Raw genomic sequence first — 17,508 nt, 5'->3', positions numbered from 1 at the left:
TTGTTGTTAAATAGTTACTTTGTTGCAGTGCCAGTCACAGCTGTGTATAGATAAAGACAGCAGCAGCAGCCAAGATCACAGCACATCCACACTTACACAAAGATACTGACAAATTGAAGGATGTTTAAAGTTTCTGGATCATTGTCTGTTTTAGGGATGTCAGCGGTTACTGGTAGTTTGGTAAACCACAGAGAATATTTTTGACCGGTTATGCATGTTAGTCTATTTTCCAAAATGTCAAACTATTTCTGTAAGGCCCAGAGGCACCTTTCTGTATCACCAAGTCAGCCCTTTTGTGTCACGTTTGAAGCAAAAAATGCAGAGACAAATCCAAAATTCAAGATGTTAATAATAATCTGTTAATATGATGTGATTTGTCAGTTAATACAAACCTGGTGTCCTTCCCAACAGACAGAGCTACGACATCAGTATTGTTGCCCAGGTGGATCAGACAGGATCAAAGTCCAGCAATCTCCTGGACTTGAAGAACCCCTTTTTCAGGTGAGTTGGCGTCCTGAGCCCAGGATCACGGATGGATTGGATTTTACCATTTAAGGTGGGATGGACCAACTGTCTGTCTAATGCTGAATGTGTGTGTGTCTATGTGTGTATTTGCAGGTACACAGGCTCCACCCCAAACCCCCCTCCCGGCTCACACTATACCTCCCCATCCGAGAACATGTGGAACACGGGTTCGGCCTACAGCATGAGTCAGGGGATGGCTGTATCAGGTGAACACACACATAAACACCGGTAGATGAAACACATCCTCCATGTGTTTACAAAGCCCAGCCAGTTTCTCAGCACCTTTGTGTTCTTTATGGGTGTGCAATGACTTGCTTATGACTTGCAAAACAATGACATTGTCCCACCTCTGGCATACACACAAAACAGGGTGCGTATGCTACATTGCACAGAAAAGTTTTGATTTAGAAAAACCAAACTTGATGTGAGAATGTTTGTAGCTGCACTGGAACTCTGACCCAGGCCTCCACACACTTTGGACACATTGGAAACACAGATGGTAAAGTAGTGAACTGAACTGAAATACTGAAATGATAGCAGGATGCATCCGCTGGCAGGCTTTTGGAAAGACAGGCCTGTTTTTACACCGTAGTCACTCCGAATATCCAGATTCAATTTCCCATCAACCAAATTAACTAACAGTTACAGAAATCAAAGTATGCAAATCATTTTATATTGAAGACCATTTTACAGACGCCCAGAGCTGAAGTACCAATCAGGGTCTGTTCTGCATCACACTGAATTTTGAATTTGGACAGACTGTTAAAGCACATTTAATTTCATTCCACAGTTGAGAGGTAGTTTTGAATAAAGAGGGTCAGACCTACTTCTTGATTATGAATCTATCTGTCAGTATATTGTAATTCATCACAGTGGGTTGAGTGAAAGGCAGATTTGCTTTTTCCCCCACTTTAGTGCAGAAGTTGACAGCCAGTTTCTGTCAGTGATTAATGCCCCCTCATTGTCGCTATTACCGCTGCCGTCAACCCAGATCACATGGTGACACCAGGCCCTCTGTTGAGTTTGTCTTTGTAGTAATGTTGTCATGATACCCAAATTTTAAATTAAAACTGCACTTCTATTATTTAAAAAAAAAAAATCAATACTCTATCTTTTTGATACCGCGGCAAAAATAACGCTTTGGTAACGCTTTTTCGATAAAGGTCCATTAATTAACATTAATTAATGCTTAATAAGCATCATTAATAACTTATATAATGTGCAGTAAATTGTTGGTTAATGAACATCTGCATAAAAAAAGGAAAAAACAAACCTTAAATAAACATTTATAAAAATGTTTTTCTCTTAGCTGTGAACTTGATAATATACATGATATAATTATGACTTTAATCAACCCTAATATTAGCTAATGCCCCAATTAACATATACTGTAAACCTGTAACCTATAACGAGACATTTATCAACCGAATATGTTAACAAGAGACATTTGTTAACAGATAATTATTATAGCATTAACAGTTCGCCAATACTTACTGTTGTTAAGACTTTTTTTTTTTTTAATGACCCACAACAATTAATCGACTATCAATAGTGTATGAGTAATTTAATAATTGATTACAGCTCTAGTTCTGGTATAGAAAAGGTCATCAACTCACTCACTTAATCATTATTTCTCTATCCTCTGTACTGTTGATACTATCCAATGTGAAATCAAGATTGTACTATTTTAAACGTGATATGAAGCATCGATACTTAATGACAATGTTACTTTGTAGCCAGTGTTGATTGGTGTGTTTCCTGTCTCTCTCATCCAGGGATGCCTGCGGCCTATGACCTCAGTACAGTCATTGGCAGCGGCCCGTCAGTGTCTCACAACAACCTCATCCCCCTGGGTATGAACCACCGCTTCTCTGACCTCTCAGCATCTCAAGGAACTTAATATAGTGGGAAACAAGTAGGACAGTGACAGAGATCGCTGAAGTTTATTTTTTGGTCTCTAGTGAGCACGTCAGCACTGTATGATAAGGTTACTGAAGTTTTCCCACCACAAACACATTCTGTGGGATTGCAAGTTTGCTGACATGTTTGTTGCTATTTAACAATTTCATAACCTCTTTGTGCACCTCTGTAGTTGTTAATGTTCATCATTTAATGATGGCATGTTTCTACAAATAATTGTTACAATAGTGACTTTATTTTTAATAACATTCTAACTGCTGTCACCACTTCATATGTCAGTGTTTTGACTGCATGCATGCCTTTCTCTCAACTGACATTTTAAATCCTGTCAATTCTTATATTTCAAACATCGGAACTCCCGCTGTTCAATGTGTTCAGTGTACTCCTGCTGTTTTCAGTGCTTACATTTTAGCCAACACAAAAGGGCTCATGTCCACATAACATTTTTTCCCTGAGTGGCAGTGTCTTTTTTTCTTTTTTTTTTCAATTGTCCCATTGAGGAGAAAGTGTCTGCGGCCACCGGGAGAAAAGACTTTTTTCCAAGCCCTCTGCATTTTTGTGTGCCTGCTCTGAGCGTTTTGAGTTGAGAATCATTGAACTTTTCAGAGAGGCGCTGGTGTCGTCACTGCCTTTTTCCAGGCAACCATTCACATATTAGATGGGAACTCGTCACCCAGATAACCAAGAAAATGGATAAGACTTTACCTGTTTGCGTGCACTACAGAGCACACAAACAGTACTTTTATATCTTCCCAAGGTCTGGGAAGTGGCATTTTTTTCCCCAGGTTTTACAGCTGTTTGATTCAATACGAGCCTGTGTCATGACACACCTTCAAGCAGCTAGAACAGATGCAGATCCCCACAGCGCTGGGCTGATGAGCCGAGTCAAACTGAAGCATCACATCTTCCGGTCTGTGCTCACAGTGAAAAAAGAAATAGATACAAATGGATGATAAAAACCAAAGTGGCAATGCTAGACTAACAATGGAGGTCGTAAGAACTTTCAGGATATTGTTGTCATAGAAACAAAATCCACAAGCTGCTTTTTTTAATTTTTTTATTTTTTTTTTATTTTTTTTTTAAAATTGATTGTTTATGGTAAAGAGGCTTCATCCCAGCTCTCTGCAGGGCCTTGCTTGCATCTTTCTGACATGAAAAAACGCTATGTGGACACAGGGCCTAAGTTGACATCATCTTTCAGTTTATTCACTTTAACTGGAACTCCTTTCCAAGTCCTTTCTTCAGGACTTCCACTTCAACTAACATTTTGCTTAGTTTATCTCCTAAACTTCAGCTGGCGTTTCAGGACTTCAATTTCAATTTATACACATACTACACTGACTTCATTTCGGGCTTGGGAGGAAGCAGGGAGCACACATGCTCTCCATTTTCTGAAGAACTGTTTCCATCTCAAGTGTTTTAGACAGTCTCCCTGCCATCTGATTGGTTGTTATAGTTACAGTTTGTACCATTATTGTGAGTAACTTACAACAGATTGTGTGTGTGTTGATTCCACATGGTGCAGCTGCTTTGTGTTCTGGTTGTGTTGCAGCTGCTGGAGCTGCTCATGGCCATTCTAAACAGTGGGCTTTATGCATAAATCATTTGTAAGCACACATTTGATCTTAGTCGTGTGTGCAAACAATTTAAGAACTTTTGAGGTATTCATAAATACTTCCTTACTCCCCATCTGTTCTTAGGTAAGAACAAAATTTGAGTGTTCTTGGCAACACATAAGCCAGGACCCACAAAAGCCAGTTTACATTTTGTGCTGTGATACATTTATAATTGTGAAGAAAAAGTACTTTGCTTCATGAAAACACAGAAGAAAAATGTTCTCCAAATAATTATTCCATTAATAATTTTTAAATATACTGTATATACCTAAAGATGATTAGGTTACAGATTCTGTAGCCTTTAATCCACTCTTTAACCGGTATTAAAGCTGTTGGTACACACTTGAATGAATCCAGTGTTAGATTTTCATATTTTACGCCTTGTGGTTTGTTTAAGAACAAATATGAGAGAAAAGTAAAACATAACATTCATGCATAAGGCCCTCTGCTTGTGATTCCACCAGAAATGTTTCAGTGCCCTGGAAGCGTCTCTCCATTCTGCTTCATGGAGAATAGTGTTAGTTGCATCAAGCTGCTCAGAGCTTATCATAGAGAATCTGGTCAGTTTTTATGATTTAACTGAAGGGCTGGCCAATATCTAAGCTCAGATCACAGTATTGATCAAACATTGATATATTTCTCAGCACTATTAAACAACCTGTGCAAACTCCCAAGTCTAAAAACAGACAAACAAAGAAACCTGCCTTTGTACCCCTGACAGAAGCACTATAATCAAGGAAAAATGACCAAATCAACAAAATCTGAGAAAGTCAACAAAATTGGGTGGGCTAAAATGCTCTGGGTGGACACAAAGCTGCGGGGAGGACGAATCAAAACTGCATTGGAGGCACAATGTCACAGAGCCGTGCCAGGTGGAATCAAGGCATTAAGATATCTACTTCAGTTGTTTTGTGGCTGCAGATAGGATTGAGATGGCTAATGTCTAACTGTGTTCTTCTCTCTGATTTGTCACAGTGAACACGGGAATTGTAAACCATACCCACTCCAGGATGGGCTCCATCATGAGCACAGGAATTGTCCAGGGTATGTCCATCTGTTAGTTTCTAAAAACACCACAGTACAGAAACACACAGAAATAAATCAGTTTGTGTGTCTTAACAGAAATGTACCATCCAACGCAGCACTGCACTGAACTGTTATTTTCACTATTGATTAATCTGCTGATTGTTTTCACAATTCAGTTTTTAATCTGTAAAATGTCAAAAATGCTCGTCAGTTTCCCAGGGCCCAAAGTTACATCTTCAAATTGTCCAAATCCAAAGACTCTTGGTTTACTGTGATAAATGACCAAGAAAAGCAGCAGATCCTCACATTTAAGAAGTTTTTAACTATATAATTAAATAGTAAGTTATAATTGTCAGCAACTAATCAATTAATGGATTACTCATTGCAGCGCTGATGCAAGCTTCTTCAGTTGGATTCTTGAGTCTAATGCTTTGTCCTTGCTTCCAGGCGCCACTACGGGCCAGTCAGGCCCCAGCAGCACCGGTACTTACTATCCCGTCACCAACCAGTTCACCATGGGGGGCGCTGCCATCTCCATGGCCTCACCTATGGTCATCCCCAGCAACACCATGCATTATGGCAGTTAAGACGAAGACCTTGTGAAGATGCCTTCGTCCTCCCCGCCTCCCGCATGACAAGAGACCCCCCCCCCACCCCCCAAAAAAAAAAATTCCCTCCCAGTGGACTCCCTTGGTCCCCATCCCCCATCCCCACCCAACTGCCCTTCAACCCTGACTGACCCACCAACCGCAGCCAAAACCAATATACCAAAACCAGTGCTGTGCTGGCACTCACTCCCCTTGTTCCTCATCCTCGTTCCACTCTGTTCAGTCCATCATTATATGAACGGTTGAACGCTCTCATATCCGTCCAGACTCTTGTCTTGCTAAGACAAAACCTCCTGCCCCGCCTTCCCTCAGCCAAGATGCGCCGCAGTTATCATCAATCCCCTCCTCCCTCAACATGTATCTCAATCCCTCCTTTCTCTTCCTGTTTTTTAAAGTGTCATGAAGACCCTCAGTGTTTCTTCTTTTCCCACCAATCAACTTGTTGCCAGATACCAGCATCAGTCCGTTCCTACAATTCTCCACACCTGTTTACCAGACCTACACTGAAGCTTTTTCTTAGTGCAGTAGGACACTTTATTATCATCAACACTCATCTCTGGGCTGCCATCTTGGCTTTTCATATCTGATCCAATCTTCAAGGCCCCTTTGCACTTCTCTCAAGAGACTGACTCAAGCCAGACAAAACAGTCCTCTCAAATCGCAAAATAACATTTTTTTTCCTGCTTACCCTGAGTCGGTCTGCTCATGCTGATAGTTTTGGTTTTAGGCAGAGGAAGATATATCAGAAAACTGAAGCTGTCTGCATGCCAAGGCACCCCGAGGAGTGTGTGGAAAATATGTTTTCTTGTGACTTGGACAAAGTTTAAAAGTGTTGATGCTTTCCACTTATCTCCACCTGAACATGGAGTTTTGGGAGAATGGCATGGTCACCTTCCATGCTGAGTAATGAAATAAATAACCACCATAATCATCTGTGGATCTGAGCTTCCAGTCCTCTTTGCTAATACTTCAGCATACACTACATTGACTGGAAGTGGTCTCCATGCCAGCATGTTAGGATACATCTAGGGCTGCAGCTAATGATTACTTTTATAGTTGATTATTTTCTCAACCAATTGTTGTTCGCCTGAAAAATGTCAGGAAATGTTGAAAAATGCCAATCGGTGTTTCCTAAAGTCCAAGATGACGTCCTCAAATGTCTTGTTTTGTCCACAACTCAAAGATATTCAATTTACTGTCAGAGAGGAGTAAAGAAACCAGAAAATATTCACATTTAAAGGTATAATCTGCAACACAAAAAAACATTGTATAGACTCAAATTAATGAATCCCTTTCAGTTATCACTTGTGACCCACTAGAAGTTTGTGGTGGTGGCTGTATTTGCAGCCCTCAGCCTGTATTTTGTAATTTTTTTTCTCAGTTTAAGAAGATGCGATCAGAGAATTTTGACTTTTTTCTTAAAAAATACTCAAACCAATTAATTGATTGTCAAAATTGTTGGCGATTACTGTAATAATCATTTAATTGTTGCAACTTTAGATACATCAAATCAAATGAGAGTCAGCCTTGTGTTGGTCATGATGTGCTGTTGCATAAAGGAGCAGTTCTGATATTTATTCTGTATTTTTAAAGCTGCATGAAATGATATTTTGGGAAACTTGGGCAAGAAAAAAACTGTAAACACAGCAGTGATTCATCACCTTATGAAGCTGTTATAGTGAAAGTGCAGTTATTTACTCATTTAGCACGTGGAGCAACATTCTGATTACCAGACAAATGTATGTCACTACCTACGCTACTTTTAGCTCCGTTTTGGTCTCCACCAAAAAAAATATATATATCTGGCTCTTTAGTGCTGAATTCTGTGCTGTGTTCAGTTAGTCGCTAACTTTTTCTAGCTGTTGCTAGGCAGGTAGCGTACAGCAGGCCAAACCAACCAAAACATTTAATTTGCCCATAAAACCAAAAGAATGAGATGAAATACACCAAAAAGCTCCAGAGCTGAGGGCAACTGCAGAGTTGATTAATGCAAATCAAAGTATGCTTGTACATCTTACCTGTGCCCACAATGTGGTCAGCCTAGCTTAGCTCAGTGTTTAAAAGCAAGCACACTGCTGCCCAATTTTTATCTAAAAGTAAAATACACACCTCCCAAAATCTCCAAACCTTATACATTATTTTTTAATATGTAAAAATGAAATTGTAATAAATATTTTCAGATCAGTATTTTTTGACAAACAACAGGTGGGTGCCGTGTCTTCACAGAGCAACTCAAAAATCCTGTCCTCATAGTGGGGTTGCCAGGTTTGAACACCGTCCAAAGTGAACAAAAACACCAGGTGACTCTTAATCTTCTCTTACAACCAATTAATAATTGCAGGAATTACAGGAAGGTGTATTTTGTCTTGGCTAATGTTCTTAGCGCTGAGATATATCTGTATGAAACTGGAAATCAAAGTAATGGGTCTTTTTATCCAACTGTGGGTTTGGTAGGCAAACAAGAATGTTTCCTAAAATGCTGGATGGTTTAGAGTTGCTAAAGGTTATAATCCTCTCATGTTTTAGGCGGGGTTAAGGCCTCAGAGTGCTTCAGCTACGACGTTGCGTGCGATCACGTCTAAGGGGAAAAGTCTTTCTAGATGTTCTGAACGACCACGTGTCATAGCCTCCTCATGGCTGCATCCTACTGCCTCTCTGTGTCTTTATAGTCTCAAGGTTAAGAATCGTACTTAAACATATCGTTAAAACCATTCTTGGTGTTGACCTTGGTTGTACATATAAGTGGCAGTAATAGTTGTGTGACTAATTAAAAAAAGATACTTTCACACCTTCATTCAGTCAGCAAGTTGCCGGTTTGTGTAGGCGTTCTTATCGGATTTGTGTTTCAGGGAGCTGACAGGTCTGATGAGTACTTTGAAGCATAAAGAGGCCTTTAGCAAGCTCATGAGAGACCAATCTGTTAAGGATTTGTGGATGATTTTGGTGTCTTCTTGATACTCAACACAGAAGGTGACCAGTGGGACAGTCTCCCAAAACTTTGTCTTTGTCAGAGCCAGTCCTGTAAACCTGCAACACGCCTTCTGCTGCTCCCGTCGCCCGTTCTCTTCACCCGATAGCCGGTTTTCAGCTGAGAGGACATCGCAGCGGCTCCTCCCCAGCCACTCATTTACTGAGCCAAATTGCTCCGGCACAGTTGGAGGAGGAAGATTCTCGAACACACCAGTAAGGACCAATGACCCAGGTGGCAGCCAGCTGGCTGCCGGAATGAGAAAAGCTGTGCTGGATTGGCAGCGTCCTAGTTTACATCCTTGCCTCCTTCCCCCGCCTCTCCTTCCAATCTCTCCTGTGAGACTGAGAGACTGTTGCAAAGAGACTTCAATGTCGAGGCGCGGGAGACTTGGCCACCTCCCTCCTCGTCTGTTCACTATGTATGACCTCCAACATATCATGTCCCCAACACACCCTCATCCCCTTTTATCAGTCAAGGAGAGAAAGACTGACACACGTATGCATTGCTTCCAGTGTCACAACTATTGGACTCTGTTCATTTGGAATTTATGAGTTAGTGAGTTTTAAGAGAGCTGAGAAAAAAAAAATGTCTCTTTGTAGGATTAACCTTTCTGTTGTCTTTATTTTGTTTTTTTCTTTCACAAAAAAAGTCATGAAAAAAGAGAGCAAATTAAATGTGGTGGAGATGTTCCAAAACCATCCTGGAATCGGCTGTTGTACTACTTTAATTTGTTCCCGCTAGTTTGTTAAATAGACTGTGGACACACCAGATGTTTACCATGTGGTAGCTAGCCTATAGCCATCATGTCCCCTTTGTCATGGAATCATTGCTCTGTGTAGTCAATAGTGGCCTCCACTTTTATCATGGAAAAGTGTATGAGGAAGACTGTGTGTCATGTTCTGTCATTTCTGTGTGTTGACCAACAGTAATAACACCTTTCTCACTGTCTCACATCGACTCTTCTGCTCCAGAGAAAGTCTCTCTGTCCTCAACACCATGGTGAGAGTTTTCTCCATCCACAACTGAAAGAGGCCATATTACATACTTGCCAACCTTGAGACCTCAAAAATAGGGGAAAAGGAGTTTCAGATATTTTTTCCCTGCACTCTGGTGACTTTCAAAGAATGAAACTAACAAAATATTAAGTACTCCTGTTAAATACTTTAAATTTTACAAATTCTCAGGAATGAATACAGAATAATTTGTCCCTCTTGCGTGACTTTGTATAAATCTCTGGCGTAAACTAATATTCATCAGTTTTCTTTCATTTCTTTCTTTCTTTCCCCTGCCCTTAAAAGAAAGTTGATGGAGCAGATTTTTAAAAATGCATGCCCCTTTCCTTGAAAGCTTTCAATCAGAAACAGGAACTCCTCTTAGGAAGCAGCTTTGATGCAGCTGTGTTGCTGTCTGGTTGGAAACAGTAGATCTTTAGAGTTGTTGGGTTTATACACGCTGCACAGTGTCAGATACCAGTAAGAAAGCTGTGCAAATTGTCAGAAATAGGGAGAAATACAGGGAAATTGTGATCTCAGGAGAAAATAGGGAGAGAAAAACAGAAAAGTCTCCTGGGAAAATCAGGAAGGTTGGCAAGTATGCCATATTATGCTCATGTCTCATTTTCTGGAGTAAGTTTACGTGTTTTAATGTTAAAAAAAAATTATTGTATAGTCCATAGCTACAGCGCTTCTGTTCACCCTCTCATTGAAATGCTGTTTTAGTTCCCATCTTTTCAGCCCAGTCTGCTCTGATTGGTCAGCTCCCAAAGGCCTGAGCAGCATCGCCGGGAATCATTCGAGCCGAGTCTAACTGCACTTCAATCGTGAATCTCACCACAATAACCACTTCTAAACCAAAAACTTTGCCTTTGACTCACTGCGCAGTGGGTCACTAATGTTTTATGGTTTCAGATGTGGTCAAGCAAATGATTTCCTGTAGTTTGACCATTTCTCTGCAAAACATATAACTGAAAGTTTGAGGTCAGCAGCTGGTATTGATCAACCAACAATTGGCGATATATTTGCTCCCACCTCCTCTTGAGTCTTAACTAGGAGCGGCGAATGCACTTCATTCTGCTAACTGCGAACGTTCAGTACATCCAGTGGGTGTGTACTATCCTGTTGGATGAGAGTGTGTTGTGGAGCAGCGGCTGTCACTCTGCAGATCATTACATTAGCAATATAATATTACAAATATCACCCCAAAAATTGTCCAAAAAAAACAACCAGTGATGGATTCAGCCCATCATCAGTAGATGATATATTTGTCTAATCGCTCAGCTTTAGTCTTGACATCCTCAGATGGTTTTAGTAGATGAAGATGTTTGCGTTGGTTATTGCAGCCAACAACAGAGAAACCAGTGTGCTTTGCTTGTACCTTCAACACCTTCGTGTTACTGGAGCTGGCATTAAACTCCTGACCTCTGCTCTACCTAACTTAGCTGGAGGGTGTGCCACACTAGCTTTTATGTGGTCTTTATGAAAACATATTACACAGTGACACAGACAAGTGACCGAAGAAAAGACCAGACTACAAACAAAGTGTTTCAGGCAGTTCAGGAGCAGTGTTGGAGAGAATAACTCCCTTTGACATGGACGTTGAGCTGCGTAATCTTTGCACAAGTCTTACATGCACGAAAAGCTGTAGAACACGTCAAAGAAAAGGGAAAACCCAAAATACATAGTATGGCCTCTTTATATGTCTAAAACAAATTCAGTCTTAGCCTTTATGTTGTACACTGAACATGGAGTATGTTGGTGGTCGCAGGATTATATCCTGTATCGTTTATATAGAGTCTCACTGAGCCGTGAAGCAGTGCTTGCATGTATCAGGATGCATTGTGGGTGAGCCTATGACTCCCACAACCATGATCCCATGTTGTCACCACCCTAGCTGATAGCTATTACCTTGTTGGCCACAACACAGTGTTTGGTGACAAAAACACTCATCTGACACGCCCCATCGCTACTCAGAGGTGGACACTAGAAGTTCTTCCTGAACACCAATGACATCACTATGACATCACTGGATGCAGGAAGATTATCAGATTTTGCAGCAGGAGAACTCAGTTTAGTCTGTCAATGCAACATCACTGAGGAATTTATTGCTTCAGTTGACTAGATTCACCATCAACACTGACTGGACATCCACATGCAGAATGCTGAATTTTCCCTTTAACTCATCATCTCTGGACGAGCCAGCTGCTCTATTTAAATTATAAGCCTTTAATTATGCAGTAACTAGTGGAAACTAGAAATATCCAAGTAAAATAGACTTAAATCGAAATGCAACTTGAACCACCGTATAAACAGTTTCTTGGACTTTCATTGTAGGTCCACATTATTGTTGCGTTTTCATATTTTACTCAAAATAACATGTCTGTCTGTGTGGACGGAACCCAGATGCTGAGAACAACATGCTCCTTTTCCACTGCAGGAACTTAAAACACAACATGCAGCCAATAACACAAGTTCTGCTCATTTCTTTGGGTCCACAGCCAGGCTAGCAGCTGTGTAAGGCTGTACTTGGGCATAGCAGTGCTTTGAGCTAAGTGTCAGAGCTAGCGTGGAAATGTGCTCACAGTGACTGTGCTAACAGGCTGACATTTAGCAGGAAGATTGTTTATAATGTTCACTATCATAGTTTAGTGCAGGGATGTCAAACGTATGTGCTACATACTGATCCATTTGATCTCCAGTGGGTCACATCAGTAAAACTTAAGCATAATATCCTATAAAATGACAGCACCTTTTTTTAGTATAAAGAAGTCAAATCATCTAAAAACATTCACAGAATTATGGTTTATACAACAGACGAATAGCCTGAGATGTCTAAAGAAAAATAAGTGCAATTTCAACAATATAAATCAGGAATAGCTGTACACTTTATTGGAAAAGTGGAATTAATGACACTGCAATTTACTATGCTAAGTCGTCCAGTGGGCCAGATGGGGACCCTTTTGCTGGCCAATTTTGGCCCACAGGCCCTATATTTGACACCTCTGGTTAAGTTTGTCTGAACCAATTTTCTTGGCAGTCCATCTGGTAGTTATTGAGACATGTCAGTCTCAAGCCACACCACCAGCTAAAAATAAAAAGATCTACCAGAGTCAGTGTAATCTGTCAGAAACTGGAATATAACACCGAGCCAAACAGTTTATAGAAAAATAAAGGATCATAATGTGTGTGACAAAGTAAACCGAAAAGCTACAGTGTTTGGCTGTGCTGTGTCCTGTTTTAGTCAGCCACAGCAGGGACCTGGATCCCCAAGTGGCATAAAAGTTTCCTCCTTGTGTTCGAGAAAATGAAAGAAAATAATTAATCAGCATCTCTTCTCCTCTTGTTTGCTGTAAATAACTGAAGTAAACATATTCAATATATACAGCCATTCATAATTAAAAGTGTTTGAGCTTCTGTAAACACTAGATGGATGTGACTGTTTTCAGTCGTGAATACATAATCAGTGATCTGTAGTGTTAATGGTGACCCCAACAGCTTTATAAAGGAGCAATATGTAGCTGTTGTCCAACATATGTGTACATCAGTTCAAATAGTGAGTTGGACTCATAGACTGTATATTAAATAGGTTTGAATTCATATTTAATATACGATCTATGGATGAAGTGAGTTGTTTCCCCCACCCCCTCCTCCCCAGACTCAGGGAAACTCTGCAGGAGCTCTGCAGGAGCTCTGCAGGAGCGCAGGACACGCTACATCGTAACGTGACAATAACAAGTGATGACGAGTCTTCTGCTGGTAGTTGATCAGCTGCTTATAACTGTTAATTGTCTGTCAATGTGAAGTTAAGCCCGTTATCCTGAAAACAAAAGCCCACTGCTCTGAAATAACACACTCTGGACTTAAAGTTCAGTGGCTGCCTGTCACACTGTCCGCCAAACTCCATTAACATTTTGCTCCATTTAACCGTTATAAACATCTACTCCTTCTAAGAGGTTATTAATGATTTCTTTCAACTCATAAACAGACACGTACTTGTTCAGTGGACATTCAGCATTAATTTGAATTCTAATTAACATAAAACGGGTAAACCAAAACACTTATTATTTCAGTGCAGAATAGAAATTTCAAAGTGGGACACCGCGACTGAGGTCACAGAAGTAAGTATTTCAACTATATAGCATATTTCTTTGATTGTGGCCATTTTACGATTTATTACTATATTATACTACATAGCCGGTCAAACTGATTCTTCATTTTTATTTTTTTAATTTGATTTTGAATATGTTCAAATAAAATATAGAAGCATGCCATCATACACAATATTTTACACTGTGAACACTAAAATATGTCAGAAGTTTCGTTTTTCATCTTTGAGCGTTTGGTGCCACCAGGAAATCAGTGCCATTGCTATCTAGTGTTAAAGGGATAGTTCACCCTAAAATGAATATTCAGTCATTATGTTCTCACCCTCATGCTGACTGAAGGTCAAGTTTAGTTTTTTAGTCCATAAAACACTGCTGGAGCTTCGCAAGAAAACTGTTTTCCAGCAGTGTTTTGCAGACCAACAAAATAAATCTGACCCTCATTCGGCATGAGGGTGAGTAGATGATAACTGAGTTTTCATTTTTGGGTGAACTATCCCTTTAAGAACAAAGCTAAGAGAAAAGTAAGAAAACATTCATGCATGATGTCCGTAGTTTAAATTTGGCTTAGGCAGTCAGAGACAGTGGAGTCTAGGAGTAAGGTTAGTAACCACTATATAACTCAAACCATCCCTCCAAACATTGGTCTTCATTTAGATTAGGACCGCCTACACTGTGGTCTGTGTGTTAAATTTGGCCTGCCAGATTTTTTTGGCTAAAAGGAAAAGTTAATTTTATTTATTTATTTATTTATCCATTTATTTATTTATTTTTAAATATAAAGTATTTTTTTTCCCCCTTTTCCTTTATCCTGCCCAATAAACATAAAGGGCCAAAAATTATCTTTTATTATTCTTTAATTATTAAAAATGAAGGTCTGCTACCTAAACATTGCACATAAATATCATATTGCAAGTTAGACAGGAACAGAGTTCTTTTGCAAGAGCAGATTCATGAAAGGTACAGCTGATACACACTCTTCACCAAATCCTCTGCTCAGTCTCTACGGTCTTCTGCAGACAGTATTTGAGTCCAGTAGTAACTGATTGAATCACTCCCTCTCATGTTCAGAATATAAAAGAATGGCTCATTTGCAAGGGTGGAAGTAACTAATTACAAATAATCAAGTTACTATAGTTAAGTAGTTTTTTGGGGTACTTTTTCTTTTTCTGAGTAGATTTTCAAGTCTGTACCTTTGCCTGTACTTTGTGTATTCATGACACCATGTAATCTACTTAGTTACTTTTAAAATCATACTTTAGTACTGAGTACAATTTGATCTAATATCCAAACTGTTCTTCTGTACTTTTGTGAAATGAAATGAAACCAGGATATATGGACAAAAAAATGCTGCAGCAGAGTACGGATGTTCATGATTAATCATTAATCAATTGATCGTCATTAAGAATTTTACTGATTAAAACCGTATACAATATTTAATCTGTATTCTAGAAACTGCTGTTATTGCACCTCATTCAACATTGTTTTGTCTGATGGAGTCATTTGTTGAATAAGGAAAGTAAAATGTAAATGAGAAAAAATGTCAAAACAAAACAAAAAAATTGAAAATAAGAAGAAAAAAAAGAAAAGAACACTTTTTATTTATTTATTTTTTTGTTGTTGTTTATAAATGATTAATGATAAATTGATTGTTAGCATTTTCAACTATCGGTTAAGGAAAACCAAAAATTGTCAACCCTAGTTTGGAGAGGTGAGTGTGTCCACTGAGCAGAACAGAGAGGACACTGGGAGAAATCTAGACTGAAGATCTGGAGAAACAGAAGCCTCTTTGATTGAATGTAGCGGTGAAAAAGTAACTCATAGTGTGAATATTTTTTGAGACAAGTACTTTGTAGTTTGTATTTTTCTAACAGCATGTACTTTTACTCGTAATTGAGTAATATTTTAGTAATCTACCAGCACTTGTATTGAGTACAGGTTTTCAGTGCTGTTTCCACCACTGCTCACTTGTACCAGAAGCTGTAAATGTAGACCAGCAGTGTGAAGGAGGTTAAACCAGTCGTCTGTGTAAACGTTCCCTCGCTCAGCTCAAACGCACCCAGCAGCTCTGTCGGACAGTTAATGCCTGAAGCTCTAACGTTCAAAATCCCTGAGCTCATATCAGCTCCTCGGAGCTCAGAACTTAACTCCATAACCCACATAACCAACACATGACGTCATGTTTCTTTTAATTCAGATGAACATTAACACTGTCCTCTCTCTGCTGCAGGAGTGAGGAACGTTTTCTGTTTGATTAGACTATATATTTTGGAATCTGAAGCGTTCTGGTTTCCATTTGTGGTCTGACTAGTATTGACCAGTGGTACTCAAGTACAGGTATGGTTACTTAACTAAAATATTACTCAGTTACAAGGAAAAGTACTGGTGTTAGAAATACACTTCAGCAAAAGTACAAAATATTTGTCACAAAGACTACTCATAGTTTTAGTTACTTTTAACCGTTGACGTCTGTCACTTCTCCAAACTAGGGAGTAAATTTTGTGCATTTCCTGAACCAAAAGTTCAACAACAATCGATTAATTTTTAATGATCTATAAGAAACAAAACAGTTTGTTTTCCTTGTTTTTATTTTTTTTTTTCTTATTTTAAGTCAAAGTTAAATTGTCCTCCTTCAATAAATGTCTCCGTCAGACGACGACTATTGATTACATTTCAATGAACACATTTAAATTCTTAACAGCAATTAATTGATTGATGATTAATCATTATTCCAAATGTGTGCTGCTGCAGCATTTTGTTGTTTTGTATGTCATTTGGCCCAGTTGTGATCAGAAACTTTATTGGCTACTAAAATGCAGATGAAAGGTTTGCATATTAATTCAAATTGTACTCATTACTCAACTTTGATTTTAAAAGGAACTGAGTACATTGCATCTTGTAATGCATACTTAAATACAAGTAAAAGTACAGACTTGAAAATAAACTTTTAAAAGTACAAGTATCCCCAAAAAACTACTTAATTACAGTCATTTAAGTACTGTAATTAGTTATTTCCACTTCTGGTATTGACTAATCACATTTGAGCATGCTTTGGTTGCATGCAGGTAGACGATCAGTGTGGAGAGTAAAATAGGTGGAAATCATCATTGTGTCTGCATGGAACCTCAGACCTGCCAATGATCTCCTGAGATCTTTGTACAGAGGTGGAAATAAAAAAAAAAAATCCTTTTTCTAAGTGCGATAAGATCTGATAGAGCAAAGCGCTGAAACACAAAGCAACAAATAAGTTTTCCTCCAAAGTCCCATTACTGTCCGATCAGGCTGTTTAATCTGGGAGGAGCGGCCTGAGTCACATCTTTGTCATGAGTTATTTTTTCTCTTACAGTGGGACGGCTCCTCTGTGACTCACATGCAGTAGGATGGTGCTCACGAGGCTGACTGAGTCAGCAGAAGCCTCCTCTTGTGTGGTCGATGTGGATGGTGGTGAAAGGAAGAATTCAACTCAGACCTTAATATGTCCTTCATTTTCAAAAAGGCCTACAAGTGGCTTCTGGGTCCAGTTAAGAGTAATGAAAGAACAGAAACTGCAGCCAACCACGGGGCATTTCTTGGGTGGTGGGGGGCTTTTATGATGAAATGGTAGTTGTAGTTTCCTATTATTCTTACCATTAGCTATCACTGTGCTATTCATAAAAATCTAAGTAATGAAAGTAGAAATATGAGAAATGGTATTGGGAAAGTATGTCTGTATGTATATGTCAACTCCCTAGTCAGCCAAAACAA

The 17,508-nt window shown here is 39.3% G+C and overlaps 1 protein-coding gene across 1 annotated transcript in view; it reads left to right on the top strand.

The window, feature by feature from the left end:
• The window catches only part of carm1 (coactivator-associated arginine methyltransferase 1), a 30,393-nt gene extending 20,770 nt beyond the window's left edge, over positions 1-9,623 (top strand). The window contains exons 12-16 of the mRNA XM_084743392.1: positions 412-501; positions 619-731; positions 2,301-2,378; positions 5,037-5,105; positions 5,535-9,623. Coding sequence (XP_084599518.1) covers positions 412-501; positions 619-731; positions 2,301-2,378; positions 5,037-5,105; positions 5,535-5,674 — 490 coding nt within the window. The 3' untranslated portion in view covers positions 5,675-9,623. The remainder of the gene's footprint in view (positions 1-411; positions 502-618; positions 732-2,300; positions 2,379-5,036; positions 5,106-5,534) is intronic.
• The last annotated feature ends 7,885 nt before the right edge of the window (positions 9,624-17,508 follow it).

Source organism: Lutjanus erythropterus, chromosome 19, assembly GCF_056507025.1.
Source record: "Lutjanus erythropterus isolate fLutEry1 chromosome 19, fLutEry1.hap2, whole genome shotgun sequence".
NCBI lineage: Eukaryota > Metazoa > Chordata > Actinopteri > Lutjaniformes > Lutjanidae > Lutjanus > Lutjanus erythropterus.
This window is presented reverse-complemented; position numbering and strand designations above follow the sequence as displayed.